This window comes from Microtus ochrogaster, chromosome 16, assembly GCF_000317375.1.
Source record: "Microtus ochrogaster isolate Prairie Vole_2 chromosome 16, MicOch1.0, whole genome shotgun sequence".
NCBI lineage: Eukaryota > Metazoa > Chordata > Mammalia > Rodentia > Cricetidae > Microtus > Microtus ochrogaster.
In genome coordinates, this window is record NC_022018.1 from 23,188,619 (window position 1) to 23,210,953 (window position 22,335).

At 46.9% G+C, this 22,335-nt stretch overlaps 1 protein-coding gene across 3 annotated transcripts in view; it reads right to left on the reverse strand.

The window, feature by feature from the left end:
* The window catches only part of Camk1d (calcium/calmodulin dependent protein kinase ID), a 413,808-nt gene extending 396,766 nt beyond the window's left edge, over positions 1-17,042 (reverse strand). For all 3 annotated transcript variants that reach the window (XM_013349047.2, XM_005354858.3, XM_005354859.3), the window contains exon 1: positions 16,657-17,042. In XM_013349047.2, the coding sequence (XP_013204501.1) occupies positions 16,657-16,748 (92 nt within the window). In that variant the 5' untranslated portion in view covers positions 16,749-17,042. The remainder of the gene's footprint in view (positions 1-16,656) is intronic.
* Between the last annotated feature and the right edge of the window lie 5,293 nt (positions 17,043-22,335).

The following is a 22,335-nucleotide window of genomic DNA, read 5'->3' on the forward strand; positions in this document are numbered from 1 at the left end:
ACGAAAAAGCCAGGGTTATGAAGATAGTTCAACCATCAAAGCATTTGCCACACAAGAAAGAGGAGTGGGTTTGATTCCCAGAACTCACATCTAAAAGATGGGTGTGGTGCACACACGTGTACTCCTAGCTCTGGAGAGGCAGGCACAGGTGGATTCTGGAGTTCTTTAGCCAACCAGCCTAGCCTAATCTCAGAGCCCGGGAGAACAATGAGAGACACTGTCTCAACAAACAAGGTTGACACTTCCTGAAGAACCACACCTAAGGTTGACCTTTGGCCTCCATATTACACGTATACATATACATATGCACATCTGCACATACACCTGCATATATATGTGCAAAAAAAGAAAAGATCAGATACACACTGTTTCTGGGGATAATCTCAAGACTGCAAGAAGCCACACTGGAAAGAATGAGAGAATGCTAAGCAGAAAAAGCAACAGAAAAATCAATGGGAAACCTACAGACACAGCCAGCCTTGGTTACCCAACTAATAGAAGGGTGGACCATTCATAATCATTCATCATTCATATTTTCTTTCCACACTATGAAACTAAGAGCTGTTTCAAAGTCCTAAAGCTATTTCTCCTACAATTCATCTTCCACATTCAGTTGAAGAGCCTGAAAACAGACTAGCGAGGAAGTGCAGAGAAGCCCATGGACTAAGAATTCATGCTGGCTCATCCGAACGATGAGTAACCCACACATGGAAAAGAGCAATGGTTTAAAGAAGAAATCGGAGGGAGAAAATATGAACGAGCATTCTCAAGGGCTTTCCAGTAACACAAACATTCAGGAAAGCAGACGCCCTCGGTGACCACAAAGGTACTTGCACTGCTTAGGACTTCTTTTTTAAAAGTGACCCAAACTCTGCATTACTCAGTGTGCTAGGCATTCAGGGAAAATACAGAGGTTGAGTATAAGAACATGTCTCTGAGTGCCAAGGGCTTTGGGTGGCATCAGAAGACAGCTGTGCAAAAGAACAAAACAACGGCTGGGGACGCGGAACTCATGTTGGAGCAGCTGGTAGGTACGCACAAGGCCCTGGGTTCGTTTACAGAAAGGGAGGGAGGGACGGAGGGACGGAGGGATGAAGGGACGGAGGGACGGAGGAAGGGAGGGAGAGAGGGGAAAAGTAGGAAAGGATAAATGTCAGATTTGCTGAGCTGAGAAGATAGCTCAGTCGATGATTGCCTTGCAAGCAAGAGGGTCTAAGTTCAATCCCCCTCCCCCCCAAAAAAAAACACATGGAAAAGAAAGAAAGAAAAGAAAAGCTGGGCATGGTGGTACACATTGTAACCTCACTACTGGGGAGGTGAAGACAGGAGCATTCCTAAGACTTACTGGCTAGCCAAGTCTAGTCTATCTGGCCAACTCTAAGCCAATAAGAGACCCTGCCTCAAAACAAGCAAACAACAACAAAAATTACCTAGGTGGACAGCTTCTAAGGAACAACAATAGGATTGATCTTTGGTCTCTCCATACATGCAAGCATGAGTACAACACATATGAACCAACACATACATGACAACTGACCTTGGCCAGTATGAGTCTAAAATTGAAGGAACATAGGTGATATAGACCACGGGATATTCTATGTAGTCACAGAACTCAAGTGAAGGGACCAGAGAGCCATTGTGGCCTTTCTTTCACCTAAACTATCTGAGCAACCAAGGGCAATCATAAGACTGATGATCTCAATGGGGACCCAACATATTATTTATAGTTTCTTCATAGGGAAATATGATGACAGAGTATAGCCATCATAGGCTAAAGAGATAACATGCAGGATTCTCCCAGCATTGCTCATCCCAGGGGTATTCAACACTGGCAAGTGAATGAGCAATTGAATGCTTCCATCATGACTATCCAGCTTTCTCTTTGTCATAATCCACATGGCCATCACCCCTTCATGCCAGTCCAGCCCCTTATGATATCTCAGTATCTCTTTCTTAATCTTTCTCTCAGCTCATTCCAACAAAACAAAATCTTTTATAGAGATCTCTAAAAGGCTACTGTGATGATTAATGTTGATTGTCAACTCAATAGGATGTAGAGTCAACTAGAGACAACCTCTAGGCATGTCTGCGAGAGATTTTTTTTCAGGCCTGGTTAAGTGACCTGGGAAGACACACCCCTACTGTGTGTGGCACCACTCCATGGCCTGAAGACCTGGACTGCAGGAAAAGAAAAACAAGAGCTAGGCACGAGGCAGCACCCCTCTCCCCCCACCCCCACCTCTGCTTCCTGACTGCTGACCGCCTTATGTATCTACCGCCGTGGCTTCCCCATCATGATAGACTATAAGCTAAAACAACCCTTCCTCCACTAAGTTGCTTCTGTAGGGTATTTTGTGGCAAGAACAACAACAAAAATAACCAATAGATCTTCAATGCTTACGTTCTTAGTCTTGAAAATACAGTGCGGCTCCCAGGAATGAATTTCTATCAGCATTTCTGAGGGCACCGGAAGTCTCTCCACTGAAAGCAATCATAATGGAGTCTGACATCCACCCCTGCTTAAAACCCGCTGTGCCCTTCATTTTGCACCCATCCTATGGAGCATGCCTACAGCCCTCAAAAACCGTTAATGATAAGAGCCTCACCAGAAACTGGAAAGATAAACTGCTTTCTTCAACTGGACATGGTGGTACACGCCTCTAAAGCCAGATTAGTGAGATGGAGGAGGATCGAGAGTTCAAGGTGACCTTGAGTCACAAATTGAGTATAAGGTGACCCCGAGCTACAAGAGACAAAAAAAAAAAGAGGAGAAGAGGGCAAGTGAAGTAGCTCAGGGGTAAAGGTGCCCGCCGCCACGCCTAGGAGGATGAGTTGGATCCCTGTGACCCACAGCATGGAAGGAAGGAAGCAGTTCCTGAAAGTTGTCCTCTGACCTCCACACAGTGACATCTATGTGCTACACACACAAATAAATGAAATAAAAAATTTAAGGCAAAAAAATGTAAAAATTAATGTAAAGAGCAGTTTGCTTGCTATAAGTCAGTCGAGGCCTTGAAGCTCCAAGTGGCACCACTGGAACTGGAATGCCATTGATGGAACCAAAGGCGATGCTGCTTCTCTTCCACTCATTGTTCATTTTCCCAACAAGCCTTCAAGCATTTACTGTGCACACAGGTATTCTGTCTGAGCGAGGTTCTATCCCTGAGTGAGGGTACAGGGACATGTTTACCCACTTCAGCACAGGAGTATAGGGACCCAATACACCCCGCCCACGGCTCTGACTGCCTCATCAGCTTGGGGACACATGGCCTGTGCTCCTCAGTGCAGCACAGTGGGAGGAAGCCAGGCTGAGGGAGCTAAAGTTACTGCATTTACTGCTTTTCTCAGCAGCCCATCCCAGCCTCAGAACAATTCACACCTGCAAACCAAATCACAAGGCCACAGGCGTGGGAAAACAATGACCAGGGCAGGAAGCCCACAAAGCAGCATGTCTTCTAGGAACCATGACGGTACCAGAGTTGGAGCCGGTGCTTCCCAGTATTCACAGATTACACCTGGGTGACACGGCAGGAAAAATCTCAACCCAAGAGCCAGTGGCCTGGATATTGTTAGGCTTCAACAGGAGACTTTGGACCAGGTCACTTAATCTCAAAGCTCCTGGTTTCACGGCCTGCTGGATCACTTGCTCTCCATGTGATAAGAAGGTTACCATCATCTAATTGCAAGATGGGATGATTCTGAAAATCTTCTCAAGGGAATGTGTCAGTCACCTTCTGTCACTGTAACATACACCAGAGATCAAGAGAAGGGGTCTTCTTGGGCTCACAGTGTGGGCAGTGCTGGGTTGATACATCATTGCTTTTGAACCTGGTGTAAGACAACACATCATGGAACAAACAGGGGGTAGGGGTCGTGGAGAGCAGATGCTCACCTGGTGGCCAGGACCCAAGAGAGAAAGAGATATAGAACCTGGAGTCCATCATCCACTCCCAAAGACCTCATTGGGACCCAATTTTTGAAAGTTCCAACACCTTCCAATAGGATCAAGATAGGAACAAACCTTTAACACATGCTTGGTAGACATCTAACATCCAAAATATAGAGACTGGGGATATAGCGCCTGTCTAGCATGCACAAGACCTTGGCTTCGATCTTCAGTGCCACATAAATCAATTGTGGTCCATGCCTGTGATCCCAGCACTTAGAAGGCAGATACAGGAAAAGCAGAAGTTTAGAATTATCTGTGACTACTTAGCAAACATGGGACTACCCTGAACTACATAAAATCCTATCTCAGAGGGGGGGAATGTAGCTAAGGAATTTGCTTAAGGGTATGAGGTATGCGCACGTTGTCAGAAGAGGCTGTGTGCGAAGAGGTATCTATTTTGTGTCACCTGTCATGAAGCGCCTGAGAAACCACGTTCCCATATCTTGCCCTATCAGGGACAGTCAGTCAGTCACACTCGGACATGACTATTGTTTATCTCCTTTTTCTCAGGTGTATTATTAGCTCTCCACAAGCCAGTCAAGCAGGATCTCATCTTGGCACCAGGTTCCGTCACACTGCTGAGTCTGGGGACATGTTTAGATGATGAGGGCAGAAGAGGTGACCATGACAGTAAGTCAAGGAATGCTATCATCACCACCATCAAGCTAGCACCAGACACTGATACACTTCACACAGCCAGTCATCCATGGCATCCAACCAAGACTGCCACTACCGCATCCAGGGCCAATAGCAACCCTGTGCATAGTGGCCCAACCACGGCTGCTGGTAGAATAACAAAGTATCAGTAATATTACCAATCAGTAAATAGTCACTGCCCTACTACAACCAAGAAACTACCTCCATTCATTTCCGGGGCATCCATCCCCTGGAGGAACTGAGTACCGACAGTTCATCCAACCATGCAGTCACTTTTTTATACCTGCTGGTAGGCGTGTCCCCAGAATGCACATGCAGTAATTGCACAAATCCATCCTCTAACAGCATTGGGAGGTGGGGCCTGTGGGAATCCCATCAGGATTGAGGAAAATCACGGGAGTGGGTCTTTCATAATTTCAGTAGTGGCTTTCTAAAACAAACAACCCCTCTGTATATATGATGACCTGTGCTACTTGTTGGCTTTCTGGAAGGTCTCCTGCCTGCAGATAAAACCCACCAGATACGAAGTACATACATGAGTCATGAATGTTCTTGGAGTTCCAGAATTGTGAGCAACATAAACTCCTTTTCTTCATAAACTACCTAGTCTATAATTTCCTATTACAGCGACAGAAAATGGACTACCTTTCCATGTTTCTAAAATTCTCTCACTAGATATTTGTTTTATAAATTCTTTTTAAAGGTTTCTACCAATGTGTCAATCACTTAAAAGCTGAGGCTGAAAACAATAATTAATAATAATAATAACCACCTAGGTAGGGCAAGATGGATATACTAAGAAACTCTGGGGACAGATTCAAGGTCACTATATGACCAATTTCCATGGAAGACCTGCCCAAAATCTGATAACTCCCTTTCCAAAGGTAAGCATATTGATAACATACCTGGGAAAGGCTCATTCACAACCTATAATCTTTATAGTAGAGTAACGCCTTCTGGGTGACATGGGCCTCACACCTGGCTTAGCTCATCAGGGACTTATAAAACAATTCGCGTGTATCAAGGTAATCAAGCCTCACCAGATGAGATCAAGATTCTAGCTCCTGACTAACAGAGCTAGACAGAAAGGTCCATTCCTGCCCTCCACGTCCCCCTGGTATTTGTTTAAGGAGAACTCAGCTCAGGAGTCTTGCAAGTAGGTTACCAAGCCATGAGTAGCATGAAATAGGCCCAGCTGGGAGTGTCTCGGCAAGGGCTGACATCAGCGATCCCTCCCTACCAGCAGCTTCCCACACACTGTGCTGTCCTGCTGTAAGTATTCAGCAAAGGGTACTGACTCGGTCCCCTTCTTAATAGTCAACACCACCTCTGTGTTACCAACACCAGCAAGGAGCTCCGCTAGCATCGTGGGAGGGGGAGGAAAACAGAATCAGGAGCCAGAAGTCCCATCTCCACTCAAAGGCATTCTGACTCGAGTCATTTAACCCCTCTGACCTTTGATTTTCTTATCTGTAAAAACTATAGTTCATTGACTATGAAGTTATTTAAAGACTTAGAAGGAATCAGGGCTACAAAAACTACTTTGTGCACTGCGAACCCCTGAGAACTGCATGACAGTACCTGGAATCAGAATCACGGGGCGTGGGAAGATGGCTCAGCGCGTGAGAATGCTTACTCTGCAAAACTGAGGACCTGAGTTCGAATCCCCACATTCGCATGAAAAGCCAGCCTTGACTGGGCATGCTTATAACCTCAGCACTTGGGGACAGAGACCGGCAGATCCAGAGAGCTTACTAGCCAGACTAGTCAAAAACAACAGTGAATTTCCTGTTCAGGAAGAAATCCTGTCTCGCAGCAATAAAACTGAGAGTGACAGGAAGACAGCCAACATTCCGCTGCAGCCTCTTTGGGCACATGTATGAGTGAGTATGTGTGTACATGTGTATGTTCCATCCCTGCAACACACACTAAAAAATAGTTTAATTAAAATTAAGTATAGTGCTTATCTAGTATCTCTCATGAGACCCTATGTTCAATCCCCAGCACTGGGGGAAAAAAAAAACTAAAATGAAGCATGGAATCCAGGCACAGTGGCTCACACCTGTAATACCAGCACTTGGGAGATGAAAGAAAGGGAGCCCAGAGTTCAAGGTTATTCTTGCCTACCTAGAGACATCAAGGCCAGCCTGAGCTAAATGAGAACCTCCCCTCTGAGGTGTGTGTGTGTGTGTGTGTGTGTGTGTGTGTGTGTGTGTGTGTGTGTGTATGTGTGTGTGTATGTGTGAATGTGATGCATGGACCTATCATATGATCAGCACTGGCAGTTCTGTCTATGTGCCCAAAAGAATTGAAAACACAGTCTTGAAGAGAGATTTGCATATCCAGGTTGACAGAAGCATTATTCACAGTTGCCAAGAAGCAGAAGCAGTACAGATCTAATGATGAAGAAAAATGCAAAAATGCAGTATATTCATACAGTGAAATAAGAACACTTTACAAGTTTGAGAATCGCCATGCCTGTTACACCAAAGGCAAACCTGAACACATTCTAGATAAAATGGGCTTAAACAAACATGAGGCCATGAGACCCCTTAAACAATGCATTTTAAAGAAGTAAAAACCAGAGAGAGAGAAAGTGGAATGATAATTGGCAGGGCCTGGGGAAGAGGAAGAGGAAGGTATTGGTTAATGAGTACAAAGTTTCAGTTTGGGAGGAGCAAGAGCTTGTATAGATGGATGGTGGTGGTGGTTGCCCAACACAAATGTTCTAAATGTGGACTATACAGTTAGAAATGGCTACAAAGGTTTAATCCGAAGTTACATGTGTAACCACAATGGCTGAGACGAAAAGATTAGCAAACAACTGTGAAGTCTTGTCATTATGTCCTAGCTGTACAAGGGGCCAAAAGGGCCACATAAAGCCTACACTTTTTCATCTTTACTAAGCCCCAAGTCCCTTGTGTTCATCTCATGGTCTCTGGGGCTATCTCTAGGCCTGGCAGGACCCGAATTACCACGTAAGCTTTCACTCCCTAGAGGTAATATGCCTCAGAAAACAACCATGAAAGCTTACAATGAAATCTTAAAACAGATTCACAAGCAAAAATCATGGTCCTTGGTGTTTTGTGCCTGTTAATGTGGTCTATAACAAGGGACTCGTTAACCAGTAACTTCCTCTTTCGGGGCTGCCCGAACTCTTATTTAATATGATTCCATCTATAATACTAGATCCAACTCACTGCGAAACTGATCCCAGCGGTCTGAGGTGTGCTCATGAAAGACAGAGAGAGCCTCTCGACAGGTAGCCAGGTAGCGCGTGAACAGTTGAGTTCCCAGCAGGTCATGACACAAGACGCCGACCACAAACAGGGGCAACAATAATAGGCATAATGCATTGGAGCCTGCGACTTGAGAAATTTGGGACTTTTGGCATCTTCTCCCACTTCCCGTCTCCAAACCCCAACAAGGACAGCTCATAACAAATTGTTTCCTGTGCTTACGTGGTATGTGTTAAGTATACCGTGCCATTGCAAAACACACTAAGACAAATTCAGTATGTAGATATTTTAAAATATACGACAACCCGGGGACTAGCTCAGTGGAAGAACACGTGCCTATCACGTGCAAGGCCAGAGACTCTGTGCTTGTGTGTAATGGTAGTGTTAACTGCCAACTTGACAGAATCTGAAATCACCTTGCCTCTGGGGGACTGTCTTGACTGCACTAATTGGGGTAGGAAGACTTGCCTACTGTGAGTGGCACCATTCCCTAGACTTCATAAATGGTTGTTCTCTGCTTCCTGCTCATGGATGTGACTGACCAGCTGCTTCCAGGGTGCTTTTGACTCCCTTGCCATCACAGACTTCACCGTGGAACTAAAGGGTGAAGCGAACCCTTTCTCCATTGAGCTGCTTTTTTCGGGATATATTTCCACATCAGCAGGAGAAGGAACTAAGATACTGGGCAAGCATGCAATGAATGTTTGTGTGTTTGCAGGTGCACGTGTGTATTGGGTAGATGTGAACATGTATGAACATGTGTAGAGGCCCAAAGACACCCGCAGGTGTCATTCCTGAGGTGTTACCCTCCTTGTTTGGGGGACAGGGCCTCTCACTGGCCTGGAAATCATCGAGTAAGCTAGTGTGGCACACCAGAATGCCCCAGGAATGCACCTGTCCCTGCCTCTCCAGTACAGGAATTAAGTACACATGCACTCACACCCAGACACTTTCCCAACTGAGCAATCTCCCCAGCCCCAAAGATTGTAAACTATACAACTTTGTGACGAAATGACATTCTAAGTGATTTCAGTCATCAAATTAAAATACTTTTCTCAGAGTTGGGGATACAGCTCAGTGCTAAAGGAGTTGACAAACATGCACAAGACCTTGGGTACCACTTGCAGCACTGCAAAACCTAAAAAAGAGTGTTTACGTCAGTGTGACATGCACATACGTCTCACTTGCAGTAAGAAACAAGGCAGAAACCAACAACTGCTCTAAAGCAACAGCATAATGACGCTGAAGAAGAACCACAGCAACACGAAGACACTTGGGCATCTTTGAGAAGAGGAGTCTACCGCTAGCTGATGTAGACTGGGTTTTCAAACTCAGCCCAGGAAACAGGAAGAGAGGCAGAGAGGCAAATCTGGTGAGCCAGCCAGAGGAAAGGATGTAGCAAACTAGGTCACTCCAGTTCACGAGCTGGCCCGGAGAATGCTTTCAGGCTGAGTCTTTTGGTTAATGCTAGCACTATCATCTGGTTTAATCACCTCCTGCTGGCAACAACTGTGAATAGCCCAGTGCAGGCTCTAAATCTGTGCAAACAGCATCTGTGGAGCAGGGACTAATGAGACAGCCAGCATTCACAGTACCTGAACTCACGATCTGTTCTTAGTGGGTCCCATGCACTCTGCATTTCTTCTCCATGGCTACCTTCACGTTAGATCCTCTTAGTACCTGGTTTTAGGGAGGAAGCCATCGGGCTCAGAAGACCAAAAACCGCACAGCTAGGAAGCAGTGGAGCCTGCCAAAACTTGCACTCCCTCCCGGGTAACCTCTAAACCAGGTTCACAGCTGCTCAATGTACCTTGAAGAACAATGGGTGTTCTGGCCCGGCTGAATGAGAGCTTGTCTGTGATTGCTTAAACTAACTTTCTGAAAGGTTAAATACACATTCTACAATCTACATATCTGCAACAAGGGCATCCAAAAATTGATATCCAACAGACACTAGCGTGTTCTTCTCCGCTGGTCCTAACCTGGGTGGACCTTAGGGAGCCCGCCCAGCTGTTGAAAGCAGCGCCAGTCTAGATGTCATTGAACCCCTATACAATCCAGGAGGTGGCAACTTCTATCTCCACCTTGACCCAGGAAAATTAAGGCAACACCTAGTGCACAGAGCTACTACCAACAGCTGTGCTGATGTGAACTCTTTATTCCATGTTTATTGCCTCCTCTACCCAGACTCAGCAAATAAACTAAACACTTGTCCCAGGATTCAGTGTCAACCAAGAACAGAATCTGTCGGGCTGAAGAGACAGCCCAGCTGGTGATGTGTTAGACCTGAGCTGGGTTCCCAGAACCCACATTAAAAAACCAGAGGTGGTAGCATGCACTTGTAATTCCAGTGCTGGGGAAGCAGAACTCAGGCAGGTCCCTGGAATCACTGGCCAGCCAGCCCAGCCTACTTAGTGAGTTCTAACAGTGAGAAGCTCTGCCACTTAGACTAGGTGGACAGGCACACTCATAGTGGGGGGCAGGGGGAAGTGCCTTCATTTATTTCAGTCCGAGTGAAACACACAGCATCATAGCATAGAACTGAGAGCTGAGGTCATGGAATCAGTGTGGCCTGCCACAGAATGAGCTTGACCTACGGCATGCATTTGGAGGTCATTCTTGGTGTGATGAGAGCTAAATGGTGAACTTTGTATACATCGTGTATACATGGTATAATAAACCTTCTTTTAAAAGTCAAATAGAATCTAATCAAAAGCTGGCCAAGAGAAGTGCTCTCTAGCACCACAGAAAGTCAAAAGGGCATAACCAACATGGACTGAGGGGAAAAAAATAAAGCTGGCATCTCTCCCAGAGTCCACATGTCCTCCAGCTTTAACTACATAAGCACTGGATTGGCTATATTGAGTTAGAGAAGAAACCCAGCCAGCTATGACACCAGGCTTATGTTTGTCGCCTATTAGAAATTCCGTCATTAATTAAAGGAATATGAATCCAATGGGCTTTGGGTTCCCTGCTGATCCCTGTGGAATTGTAGATGTAAGGACTGGGGCCTGAGGACCAGGAGCCTGACTCCCTAGGGCAAGTTGACCAATAATATGGCAATTCCCTACTGATCTGCCACCTAAGCCTTTGAAGAGGGGAGAGGGAGGAGAGAGGGAGGAGAGAGACTGGAGAGGATTTGAGGGGATTTATCTGGGGAAAGGAAAGATTAGAGGGATTTATGGAGACCCAGCCAAAGGAAAGCTCAACAAGTTAACCCCTACGGTCCTCCCCTGAGAGAGCATGGGCGTCCATCTGACATTAACCAAGTATAATTACTGTGCGCTCAGATGACAAGTTTAAACCAGAGATGGCGACCTGAGACCCAGCCCTTATTAGCTCTTCTGGGGAAAAGCTCTAGCCCACAGTTTCACGTCCCAGATCCCGGTACACTCATGCGGAAGGACAACGGAGTGTGTAACCCATGGCTGCTTCTCCATTCTGCAGCACTGTGTCCCTCACATAGGGCACAGGAGAAGGTTCCTAGCTGGTCTCCCCGCGTTTGCCCTTGAGCTGGACACTCAGTAAAGCCACCTATCACTCCTCTGCTCACGCCCCTCCAATCAGGAGCAAAAGCTAAAGCGCCTCCAGCCCATACATCACTTCTTTAACCCCCTACTCCCTCTCACTTCCCTTCCAGCCCTATCTGGACTGGAACCACCACAGGCTTAGCTTCTCCACCTCTTCTCAATTTGCCTAGAACATAGCAGGTATTCCAGGGATAATCTTAGATGTTTAAACTGAATAACTTATCATGCCTCCAAACAGGAGGATAGAGAGATCCAAACTAACAGCAAATACTGCAGCTGGGTTAGCCTCTGAGAGACAACCAGGCTTCACGTCCCTCCTCCTCTTCCTAATCTTTCCAAAGCTCTTTACAGAGGCTAAAAATCTGACTGATCTCCGGATCCTCAGCATAACCAGAAGTGCAAAGATGCAAACTACCCCGGGTGGTTTTGCATTCTTTATACACATGGACACCCCCCACCAAAAGAAAAGGCAAATCTACTGCCCATCTAAGGTTGCAGACAAATCGATCACGTTTGTCCTCAACAGGTGTAATTATTGACCAATTTCAGCAGCAGAAGGGTGAGCCAGGTGGGAGAGACAGTTCCAGCCCCACAGAAATACCCATGTATTCTCCTCCTAAAGCAGCCACTAGCGGGCACGTAGGTCATAAAAAAAGACCCACTTACTTTAGAGTAAGCAGCTGGCCTGGACTGTTTCATCCTCTGCTTGAATGGTCATAAAAATGTCCCTCCATGGGGTTGGGGAGACTTCTTTGTTGGTTACAGCGCTGGCTGTACAGGCAGGAGGACCTGAGTTTACTCCCCAGCATCCATGTATAAAGCAGGCTATTGTGGTGCTCATAACCCAGCACTGGGGAAGCGAAGACAAGCGGCTATCTGGGCTCCCTGGCCAGCTAACCTAGTGAACAGACGAACTCCAGGCCAATGAAAAGACCCGGTCTCAAAAACCAGGGTCCAAAGCTATATCCAACCTCTGGCCTCCACATGTATGCAAACACATGTGCTCACCCATCTGCATGAACACACACACACAAGCACTGTCCCTCCAAATAGGTACACCTAGTCGCACAAGGCAAACCGCGAGGATCAACAATTAGAAATGCCTTCTAGACAGAAGTGAACCACAAAATATCAAGTTGTCAGGGTGTTTGAAAACCTTCCACATCCTTCTCTGAATGGTGGACACCAAGTTTGTTTTTTCAGAAGGTGTTTAAGGATATCTCTGTGGCTGGGGAGATAGCTCAGACAATATACTGTTTGCTTTGCAAACATGAGTCCCAGAGTTCAATCCCCAGAATCCACATTTTTTAAATTTTAAAAATAATAAAAATAAAATGCTAGGCATGGCTGCGTGCACCTGAAAGCCAGCTGGAAAAGCAGAGGCAGGCCACAGGCTGGTTCCTAGGGCTTGCTGCCCAACCAACCTAGCCTACTTAGTGAGTTCCAAGCCAGTGAGAGACCCTGTCTCAAAAAAAAAAAAAAAGTGGTTGTGGCCTGAGGAAAAACAGCCAAGATTGTTCTCTGGCCTACACACCTACATGTGATGGACACGTATTCATGCATCTGCACACACATACACACACACACACACACACACACACACACACACTCCTCCAGCAGAGAAGGCTCTAACAGCCTAGCGAATGCGCCAACAGAAATGTTTACCATTCCTAATTTGCTGTTACACAACATTTATTCGCTCTCACTGTGTGCCAAGGATCTGAAAACATGTTGTTGATTAATAAACAGTAATTAAGTCTCCCCACCTCACTCAGAGATACAGTTAGGTTCTGAAGCCCCCTTTGCAGGAGACTAAGCATAAGGGTTGAATGTTTCCTGGGGCCTGACCTGAAGGTGCATTAGACATACCCACACCAGGAGACTGCCCTCTCCTCTCCCTGGGCCTCCTCTTCAGTCCTCCCAATCCAGTCATCATTCACTGGGCCCCCTAGTCAGCAAGGTGTGCTAAGCACACTGACATAACGCCTTGACCCTCTGCTTCCTACATTAGACCTTCTAGACTCTGAGAGGAGACACCAGATTAGACTACCAAATACAAGATTACAAAGCTGGCTACTGAACTCTCCTCTGGGTTTGTTTTGCTTGCTTGTTTGTTTGTTTACAATGTTTCATTTCAAAAACATTGTGACCAGTCTCTAGCAGGGCTTTCCCGTCTTAGGATCTTGAAGATGCTTGGTGAAGGTGTACAGAATAGTGTGACTGGAGCCATGCAGAGCTTTGAGTGTAGACTCCAATTATTAAATTATTGTTGTCTACGCCTCTGACTCCTACTAGACTTTATCATAAACAAGAGAAAAGTCCAGATTTAAAATCCACACCGAAGGGACAGAAAGTAAATTTTACTGTAAGACTCGGGCTAAGCTCACTAGACTTGGCCCAGGGTGAGCCAGACATCCTCAACTTGAGACAACGTCTAGCAAATTCAGGGAGATGGTACAATGGTAATAATCCAAGAACTTTGAAATCCTTGCATATTTAGATTAGGAGGTTATTCATAATAGTCTCTTATGTGCATCCTTATTAAAATCGGCTTTCCATATACTAACACCCTTTTCATAATTATTTGTAGTCCTGGGATGTAACCTGGCCTCACACACGGTAGATAAACACACTACCACTCAACCACATTCCCTACTCTCTGGTTAAATTGGCATTTTCTATAAAGTAGCTGAATGGCATTGAGGACCATGGAGAGTTGTTCTGGAAATAGAAAGGTGTCCCAGTAAGGAAAGAGCCTGCCACACAGCATGGGGAGCTGAACTTGCATTCCCATCACCCACATAAAAGCTGGCCATGGCCTCCCTCAACTAATCCCAGTACAGCTGGATCTCTGAAGCTCATTGACGGCCACTCTAACCAACTGGATAAGCCCCAGGTTCAGTGTAAGACCCTGCTTCAAACGGTAAGGCAGAGAGCAAAGGAAGGACATCCAATGTTGACCTCTGGCCTACGCATGTACTTGAACACACATGTACACACATGCACCTCTTCCGCCTCGCTCTGAATATTATCTCCATCACTTAGCAGCTAGCTTGTTAGTTCACAGTGTCTCTCATGCCTCGGTTCTCTCATCTGAAAACTATGGGGAACACTAAATAATTATGTCATGAATTTAGTGGGTGAGTTGAGATGGATTAATTCACACAAGAAACTTAGAATAAAAACCTAGTGCTTAGTATACCTTTAAGAATGCCACCATAATTGTCGATACTATTATGTCATTCAATTTTTTTAAAAAATTTGGGTCATTGTATTTCTAGTATCAACCTAGGTACCCTGTCAGCATTACCAGAGAGTTTCTCTGCAAGGAATTATTTTCAAACAGAAGGGACCATCGGAAAGAGCCAGCTTACTGGAGCACAGCTCAAGTCTATGAAGCAGTTCTGCCTGAGCTCAGGTCACCATGAAGTCAAAACTCTGTCCTTCCCAGAAATGGAAGCCACTCTGGTGAACCCAAACAGCATGCCACACAGTACAATCTGCTCAAAGCCCGCTCCCTCTCAGCAGCCTGGCCACTGCAGAGATGCAGGCATGGGGCTCCCGCTTTGCCAGTGAGAACAGTCAGTGAATGGAGACTGGATCCACCTGCCTGGAGGCTGCAGGAAACCGGCTCCCGTAGGCAGGTAAAAGACATGTAAGGGGATATGCTCACACAGGAGGGTATTCCTCGATCTCCAATCCCCCATCCGCAACCATATGCCGGGTCCCTGGTGGACAAGCAAAAGGTACATTTCTGTTTTCCTGTTAACTTGGGCATCTCCAAGCCACAGTCTCAAACCTCAATGACAAATCTGAAAAGTTTGGGCCAGAAGTAGCATCTTAACTGGCAGAGTTAAGAGGCTAACCCTCTGTACTGAATGAAAAGCTAACAGCCCCTTATTCTATCTCCACAAAGACACAAAGAAAGTGCACGGAGATGCCTGCCCTGGCGCAGCATCTCAGCAGCAGCAGAGTGACCCTGTTCTAGAGCTAAGCACACTGCACAGGCCAGTCCCAGGCATCTGGGAGCACAGTTGAGAATGTCACCCTACAACTTCTCTCTGGGGGACCCACTGCATGTGGGGATGGGGGCGGGGGTGGCCGAAGAGAAATCATGAGCAGTATTTAGCTGTGGAGCTCTAGGCTTAGAGCAGATTTGAAAATGGGGTCCTGGAAAAGCAAAGCCAGTGCAGAAATAAGAAGGTTGAAACGACAGAAGGGAAGGAAAGAAAAGCACCCAGTCGCACAGACATGACCGGGAAACACCCCCCCCCCTTTTTCTCCGTATCATCAACACCTCCTGTAAACCCCAGCAAAACGCTCATTTTGTGCAGCACGTGTGTGACTGTATCTGTAGGATAGATACTGATCAAAAACAGAAACTGACCAAGTGGGGGGGGGGGGTAACTTGAACTTCACACTCTTCCGTCAGTGCTGAAGTCTTTCTTTCACGGCCCTTTTACCTATCCGAGGCGCTTCAAAACAAAACAAAACCAACCCATGCGCAGGAAGGGAACCGCAGCTGTGCCGAGAGGCACATGTTCAGAGCACTGATGACACACACTTTTGATTATTTCTGCTTTCTTGAAATGTAACCATCAAGCATGAGACTACGTAAAGCCGCGGAGAGAACCGCCTCTAAAAGACTCACTAACCCTCCTCCTACCCGGACATGCATCCCAGCGCGGCCGCTGACCCTATGTGAAATACACACTCTGATAAGACTCTGCCCACATGTCACTCTGAATACTGCGAAATTCTTCCCTCCCATCATCCTGAGGCCATTCAAAATCTAGCCTAAACCTAGTACGTGCATATGTCAATTCCATAGGATTATATGATGTAAGGGCAGGACCAAAAGCTTCATTTCCTCGTGATCACTTTTATCCACCCAGTGCGCCCATACATACGGTGAGTAAGCGCACACAGCCAGCGATCAACGAGATTTACCATACTCAGCCCACAGTCACGCGTGGGGAGAAAATCGGTGGAGGGCGGTGGTGGCAAGGGAAATGGAAAGTCGCTTGCCCGCGTGGGCTGTTCTCTGCGCGCACAGAGCTCCCCTCCCCCGCCCAGAAGAGGTGTCACCCGTGGGCGCAGACCCACGCGGTGGACTCACGGAGGGTCCCCCGCAAGAACGGACCATGGAACAATGAGGATACAGCGACCAGTCAATTTCTGCCGCGGGGGTGGTGGTGGAGGCGGCGGCAGCAGCAGCCACCGATGTAAAGCTGCCGCCACCGATGCCACTTCCACCCTCTGGTCCCCAGCACCCACTTACGTTCCGAGGGTCTCCTTGAACTCGAAGATCTTCTTTATGTCTTCCGCTTGCTTTTTCCAGGAGGAACTGCTCTCGCCGTTCTCCCGGGCCATGGCAGACTAGCGCTGTGGGGCAGCCGGGGGTACGCTGGGGAGGGGGCGCCGGGGGCCCCGCGCGGGCACAGGGGGATGCCGGGCGCGGGGATGCAGAGCCGGAGGATGCGGAGCGCACGGAGGCTCGGGCTGCCGCAGAGCTTCCTCTTCGGCAGTTTCCTCTTTCGCCTTGGCTGCTGCTGCCGCGGTCCCTCCCTGGCTCTAATTTCTGCTGCTCTTCGGCACAGACTTCCTGCCTCTGCCGCCGCCTGCCAGCCTCACTTTCTGCTACTTTCTTGCCTGGCTTCTGCTCCCTCCCTGCCGCCCGCCCCACTCCCCCAGCCCGCCTCCTCCCGCGGGCTCCCCGCCCTCCCAGTGCACCCGGCAGCCTCCCCCCCCCACGCCTCCCGCGAGGCGGCCTTCGGGGATGTCCCTCTCCCCTCCCCAGGAGCGCCGTGCCCTGGGCGCCAAGGTGCTGCACTTGACCACGGGGCCACGCACGCTCCTGGGCCGTCCGCGCACTCCGAATCCCCCAGCGAGAACGAGAACGGGTAGGGGAACCCGGCAGGTGCTAGGCGCTGGAACGCGCGGGGGAGCCCTAGCCTTCGGGGAGCTTTATTATGAAGTCAAGGCTGGGGGCGCCCGGGTTTTCCCTCTTCAGGCAGGAGGGGGCGCCTCCGCGTGGCGCTTGGAAGCTCCCGGTTAGGTGGGGATGCGTGGTTTACAGATTCGGGGCGCCCAGAGCGGGGCGCCTTCGCACGCCCAGGAGCTGGCCCAAGCCGGCTGTGCAGGAGGGCGGGTGGGGGCTGGTTGTCAAGGCAATGGGCGGTGGCGTGGATGGAGCCAGCCGTGGGCGGGCGTTGACTCCGGGTCCCAGCTTTGCCCAAGCCGGAGCTCCCAGAGCTAGGCAGTCTCCTCACGACTCCGCTGCTGGAGCTAATTCGCATTGCACCAAAATCGGTCTCAATTTCGGAACCGCTAAAGAGAGCCTCAGAGTGTACCGGATAGGCACTCCCAGGGTAGGCCAATCACAGCCTAGTGGTGGTCCCTTAAGAAACAAAACTCTTGTCGATATTTGGCGGCCAAGTGGATGCGGGAGACCGTGGCTGTCCTGGCCTAGGATTGGAGTGATTGGACTGGCTAGTGTTTGAACCCTTCTGATTCGCTCTTTCTTGCTTTGCTCCTGATGCTCTGCTTCTGTAGCCAAAACCTAGTGATCCTGTGGAAAGGCAGCGTCCGGTGCCTTTCCTTACCGTCTTCCCCACATACCAGCATACCCCACAGATGGCTTTCTTAGTAGGTAGTAGAGGCAGAGAAACAAAGAATTTCCTCAGGCCTCTGATCTCCAGAAAGAACTTTGACTTGCCCACCAGCTCCAGGTATCCACCTGTTAGAGAGAGAGCAGGCAGGGGTTCCTTGGTCCTGTGGTCTGCAGCTGGCAGGGACTACCAGATCGGAAAATTTAAGTTTTCTTTGTAGCCAGACTTCCCCTCCCTTAGGCCCGCTCTGCTGGGCTGAGTAAACAGCATGTCTCTTGATTAGGGACACCTGTCCCATTTTCCCAGGACTGTTCCAATTTGAGAGGGGGGAGGTGTGAATCTGCTTTCAGAAAAAAAAGAATCTTCCCCGCATCGTCTCCCTTTTGGTTCTGACTGGCCAGAGGCTCTGCCTTCAAACTCTCTGGTGACCCAAGGAGGTCAGAAGACAACCCATCTATCCCTGGCATCTCGATGCTGTTGCCCAGCTTTCAGTGGCAGGTTGCTCAAGGTTCTTGAGGCTGAGAAGAGCAGAAAGGGGGACACTGGAGTGGTTGTATGATCATCATGCTAAGTGTCCTTACACAGGCCTAGCTGGTGTAGCTTACTACACACCCAGCTTGTGGGATAACACACACACACACACTTGGGGGAACAGCCTATTGCTCCTAGGACCAAAATGAACAAAATATGAAATTAAATCTAGCACAAGACAAAATGATGTAATCAAGAGGAACAGTAAACACAAGATACAAAGGGTGCTGCCAACATAATATAGCAAACTGACATACAGTCAACTTTGTTTCCTAAGTAGAAGGAGCATATTCTAGAATAAAAAATTCAACACAGTCATTAGATAAGCCAGTAAGAACCGTTTATCTTCGAGAATTATTTACTTAAGTAATGGTATCTGTAGTACTTCTAGACAAGGGACAGCACTGTGGATCTGTTTCACCACCATTACCACAATGCATGAGTAATGGGTCACACTGTGATGCTATGACTGGCTGCGAGGTCACTGGGCCATAGGAATTTTGCAGCTCCATTATAATCTCATGGGACTAACCTCAGAATGTCATTATACCTACATGACTACGCTTGCTGTTACAAACCCAGAAAAGAACCTGTGATCTCAATGTCTACGAAAGGGAATTAAGGAACCTCTCTCAAAGATGGAGAGATCCCCACAGTCCACAGCATAGGGCATCCCCTCCAACAAGAGCTGTATACAGGGATCTACAGGGTGGAAAGCAGAAGCCAATCAGAGCACAACTGCACCTGCCCCTTGCCTCTTCTTAGCTGCTTCCTTTCTCTTGCTTCCTCTTCCTCCCTCTCTTCCTCTGTTCAACCAAAAAAAAAAAAAAAAGATAATTTCACAGGAGCAACAAAAGCACAAGGAGAAGTAGAGGCAAGGACCTGGGCTATGGCTCAGTAGATGTGAGGAGCTGAGTTTGAGCTCCAGAATCCAGGTGGGGTTTTGGTTTTAGGTTTTGTACTGTTTGGGGTTGGTTGGTTTGGTTTTGATTGTTTTCAATAGTAATAATAACAATGATAAAGCAGGTGTGGTGGCAAACACTTGCAATCCCAAGTGGATCCTGGGGTACAACAGCCAACCAACCAGCCAGCCTAGCCTACTTGGCGATTTCTAGGCTTGTAAGAGCTGATATAATAATAATAATAATAATAATAATAATAATAATAATAAGAAGAAGAAGAAGAAGAAGAAGAAGAAGAAGAAGAAGAAGAAGAAGAATTGAAGTGGATAGTCCATGAGGAGTGACACCTGAGGTGTCCTTTGCCCTCTACGTGCACATGCATGCACATGATCACATGAACACATACACACGCATGTACACACATACTCATGTACACACACACATGTACACACACACACATACACACACACCAAGGCATGCCTTTTCCTAACAGGCTGCACAAGCTCCTTGAGAGCAAGGCTCTTGGCATTCCCGCCATCGCATGTGCTACCAACATTAACTCACAGTAACTTAGACATGGTTACGGCTCCATGAAGGAGTGCTAAGTGGGTAAAGAAGTAGACCGAAGCCCACTATTTAATACTTGTTTTGCTGGCAGCAATACTGTGAAGGAGCTTGCTTACTTGTCCAAACTCTATAACGATGCTGGTTCATTGGTAAAAAGCTATTTCCATCTGGACTAGATTCCTGAGGGCGGAGGCGGGGGGATAGCTTTTAATAGAGAGCTGGCAAAATCACCCCCAGAAGATCCAGCGGCTTGTAGACAGTGGGACTGCCAAAGGCACATCCGTTTGGGCTGTATTCTTTTCATTTCTCCCTTACCAGATGCCATGTAAAATAAACAAAAGCTCTTGATCCTGGAAAGAGCAATTAAAAATCAAACCTTCCCATCCCTCAAGAATGCTTCCGGGACTGGAGAGATGAGATGGCTCATTGGTTAAGAGCGCCAACTGCTCTTCCAGAGAACCAGGGTTCAAGTCCCAGGCCCCATATGATGGCTTACAACCATCTGTAACTCCAGTCCTGGGGAGTTTGACTCCCTCATCTGGCCTCTGTAGGTACTGAATGCATGTAGTACACAGACATACATGGAAGCAAAGCAACCATATACATAACTTTTTTAAAAATAAAAAAAAAAGGAAAAAGAATATTTCAGCCTCATCCCTGTAAACAACACAGTTCTATTTACTGCAGGATCAGACTCTCCTCCAACATAGCTGGCTGTTCCTTCCTGCTTATCAAATTTTTCTAGCTGAAGAACTGACAGCTACCAGTCTCTTCCTGCATTTTGTTTCCTAAGTGTATTTTCAATAAACTAGTCTATTGCCAGCAGGTGTTAGTCACTCAACTACTCTATTTCAGAAAGTTTTGTCAGGGGGCTAGAGAGATGGCTTAATGGTTAAGAGCACTGGCTACTCTTCCAGAGGACCTGGGTTCAATTTCCAGTACCTGAATGGCAGGCCATGATTGTAACTCCAAACCCAAGGGATCTGGCACCCTCACACAGACATGCATGCAGACAAAAACACCAAAACACAGAAAATAAAATAAAGAACAAATCTTAAAAAAAAAAAAAAGTTTTGACAGATATTTGGATTACTAAGGCCTGGGTTCTGCTATAGTCTGAATGGTGAAGGTGCTGTTTTAAAGCCAGCCTTGGTCCCTGGTGTCATATTACAGAGAGGACTGGAACCTTAGAGAAGTGAGACCTAACAAACATGCTTTAGGTCTTGGAGGTAAAATCTTGAAGAAAAATGCGGAATTCAGGTCTCTTCTTCCTATCAAAGGCTAGTGGTTTTAACTTAACACAATGCTTCTTAACTCAAGGCCAGAGCAGGCAGTGAGATAAACAATTGTGAGCCTTTTGTCTTCATAAATTCTGTAGTAGAACTGTTTATCATTTCGTGGTTTGGGGGCTTTGCTTTTCCTTGGTCTGTTTGTTATTTGCATGGTGTTTTGGGTTTTTTTGTTTTGTTTTGTTATGGGTTTTTTTGTTGTTTGGTTGTTTTTTGGTTGGTTGGTTGGTTGGTTGGTTGGTTGGTTGGTTGGTTGGTTTTGTTTTGGCTTGGTTTTTGGTGCAGGAGATGGACATCAATGCCCCTCAAGTGCCAAACACCTACCACTGAGCTACACCCTTGACCCATTTGGTATTTGTTATAGTGATGGGATGATGAGTAACACAGGTTCAAAGTCTTTATAGTTTCTTAAAGCCCTTAACGTTTGTTTAGTTAAAGATCTCAAGGAAAAGGCATTTTAATGACCCATCATTAAAGGGTTACTAATTTTACACTCATAAACTCTTTCCACCTAACCCCCTGTTTATATGACCCAGGCTGTGTACTGAGAAAATGGCATTGGAGAAATAAAGACTGTGCTATCTAAAACAATTGCACAGATTAAGTTTGAAAATTGCTAAATTACCTCTCTTCAGACTATTGCACTTAACATGATAAGCCAGCTAGGCAAGCTGGATAATGGAAAGAACTAGAACCCAGGCGGTGATGGCAGACGCCTGTAGTCCCAGCACTGGGGAGATAGAACTCTGTGAGTTCAAGGCCAGCCTGGTCTCCATAGGAAGTTTCAAGACAGCCAGGGCTGATACACAGAGAAACTCTGTCTCAAAAAAAAAAAAAAAAAAAAGCAAAGAAAAAAGAACCCAGAAATGAAGTCAAGTCCCAGGTCTTCCATATACTTGAGTGTAACTCAGAACAGTGTGTAAACAGGTCAATGGCACATTAACTAGATGTAGATGATTTTTAGGCCGCCTCAATCAGTGCAGTTTTTCATATGCTGAATACCACAGTACTATTATTTTATCTTTGAAAATATAGTAAGTTTTGCTTTGGGTTTTTTTTT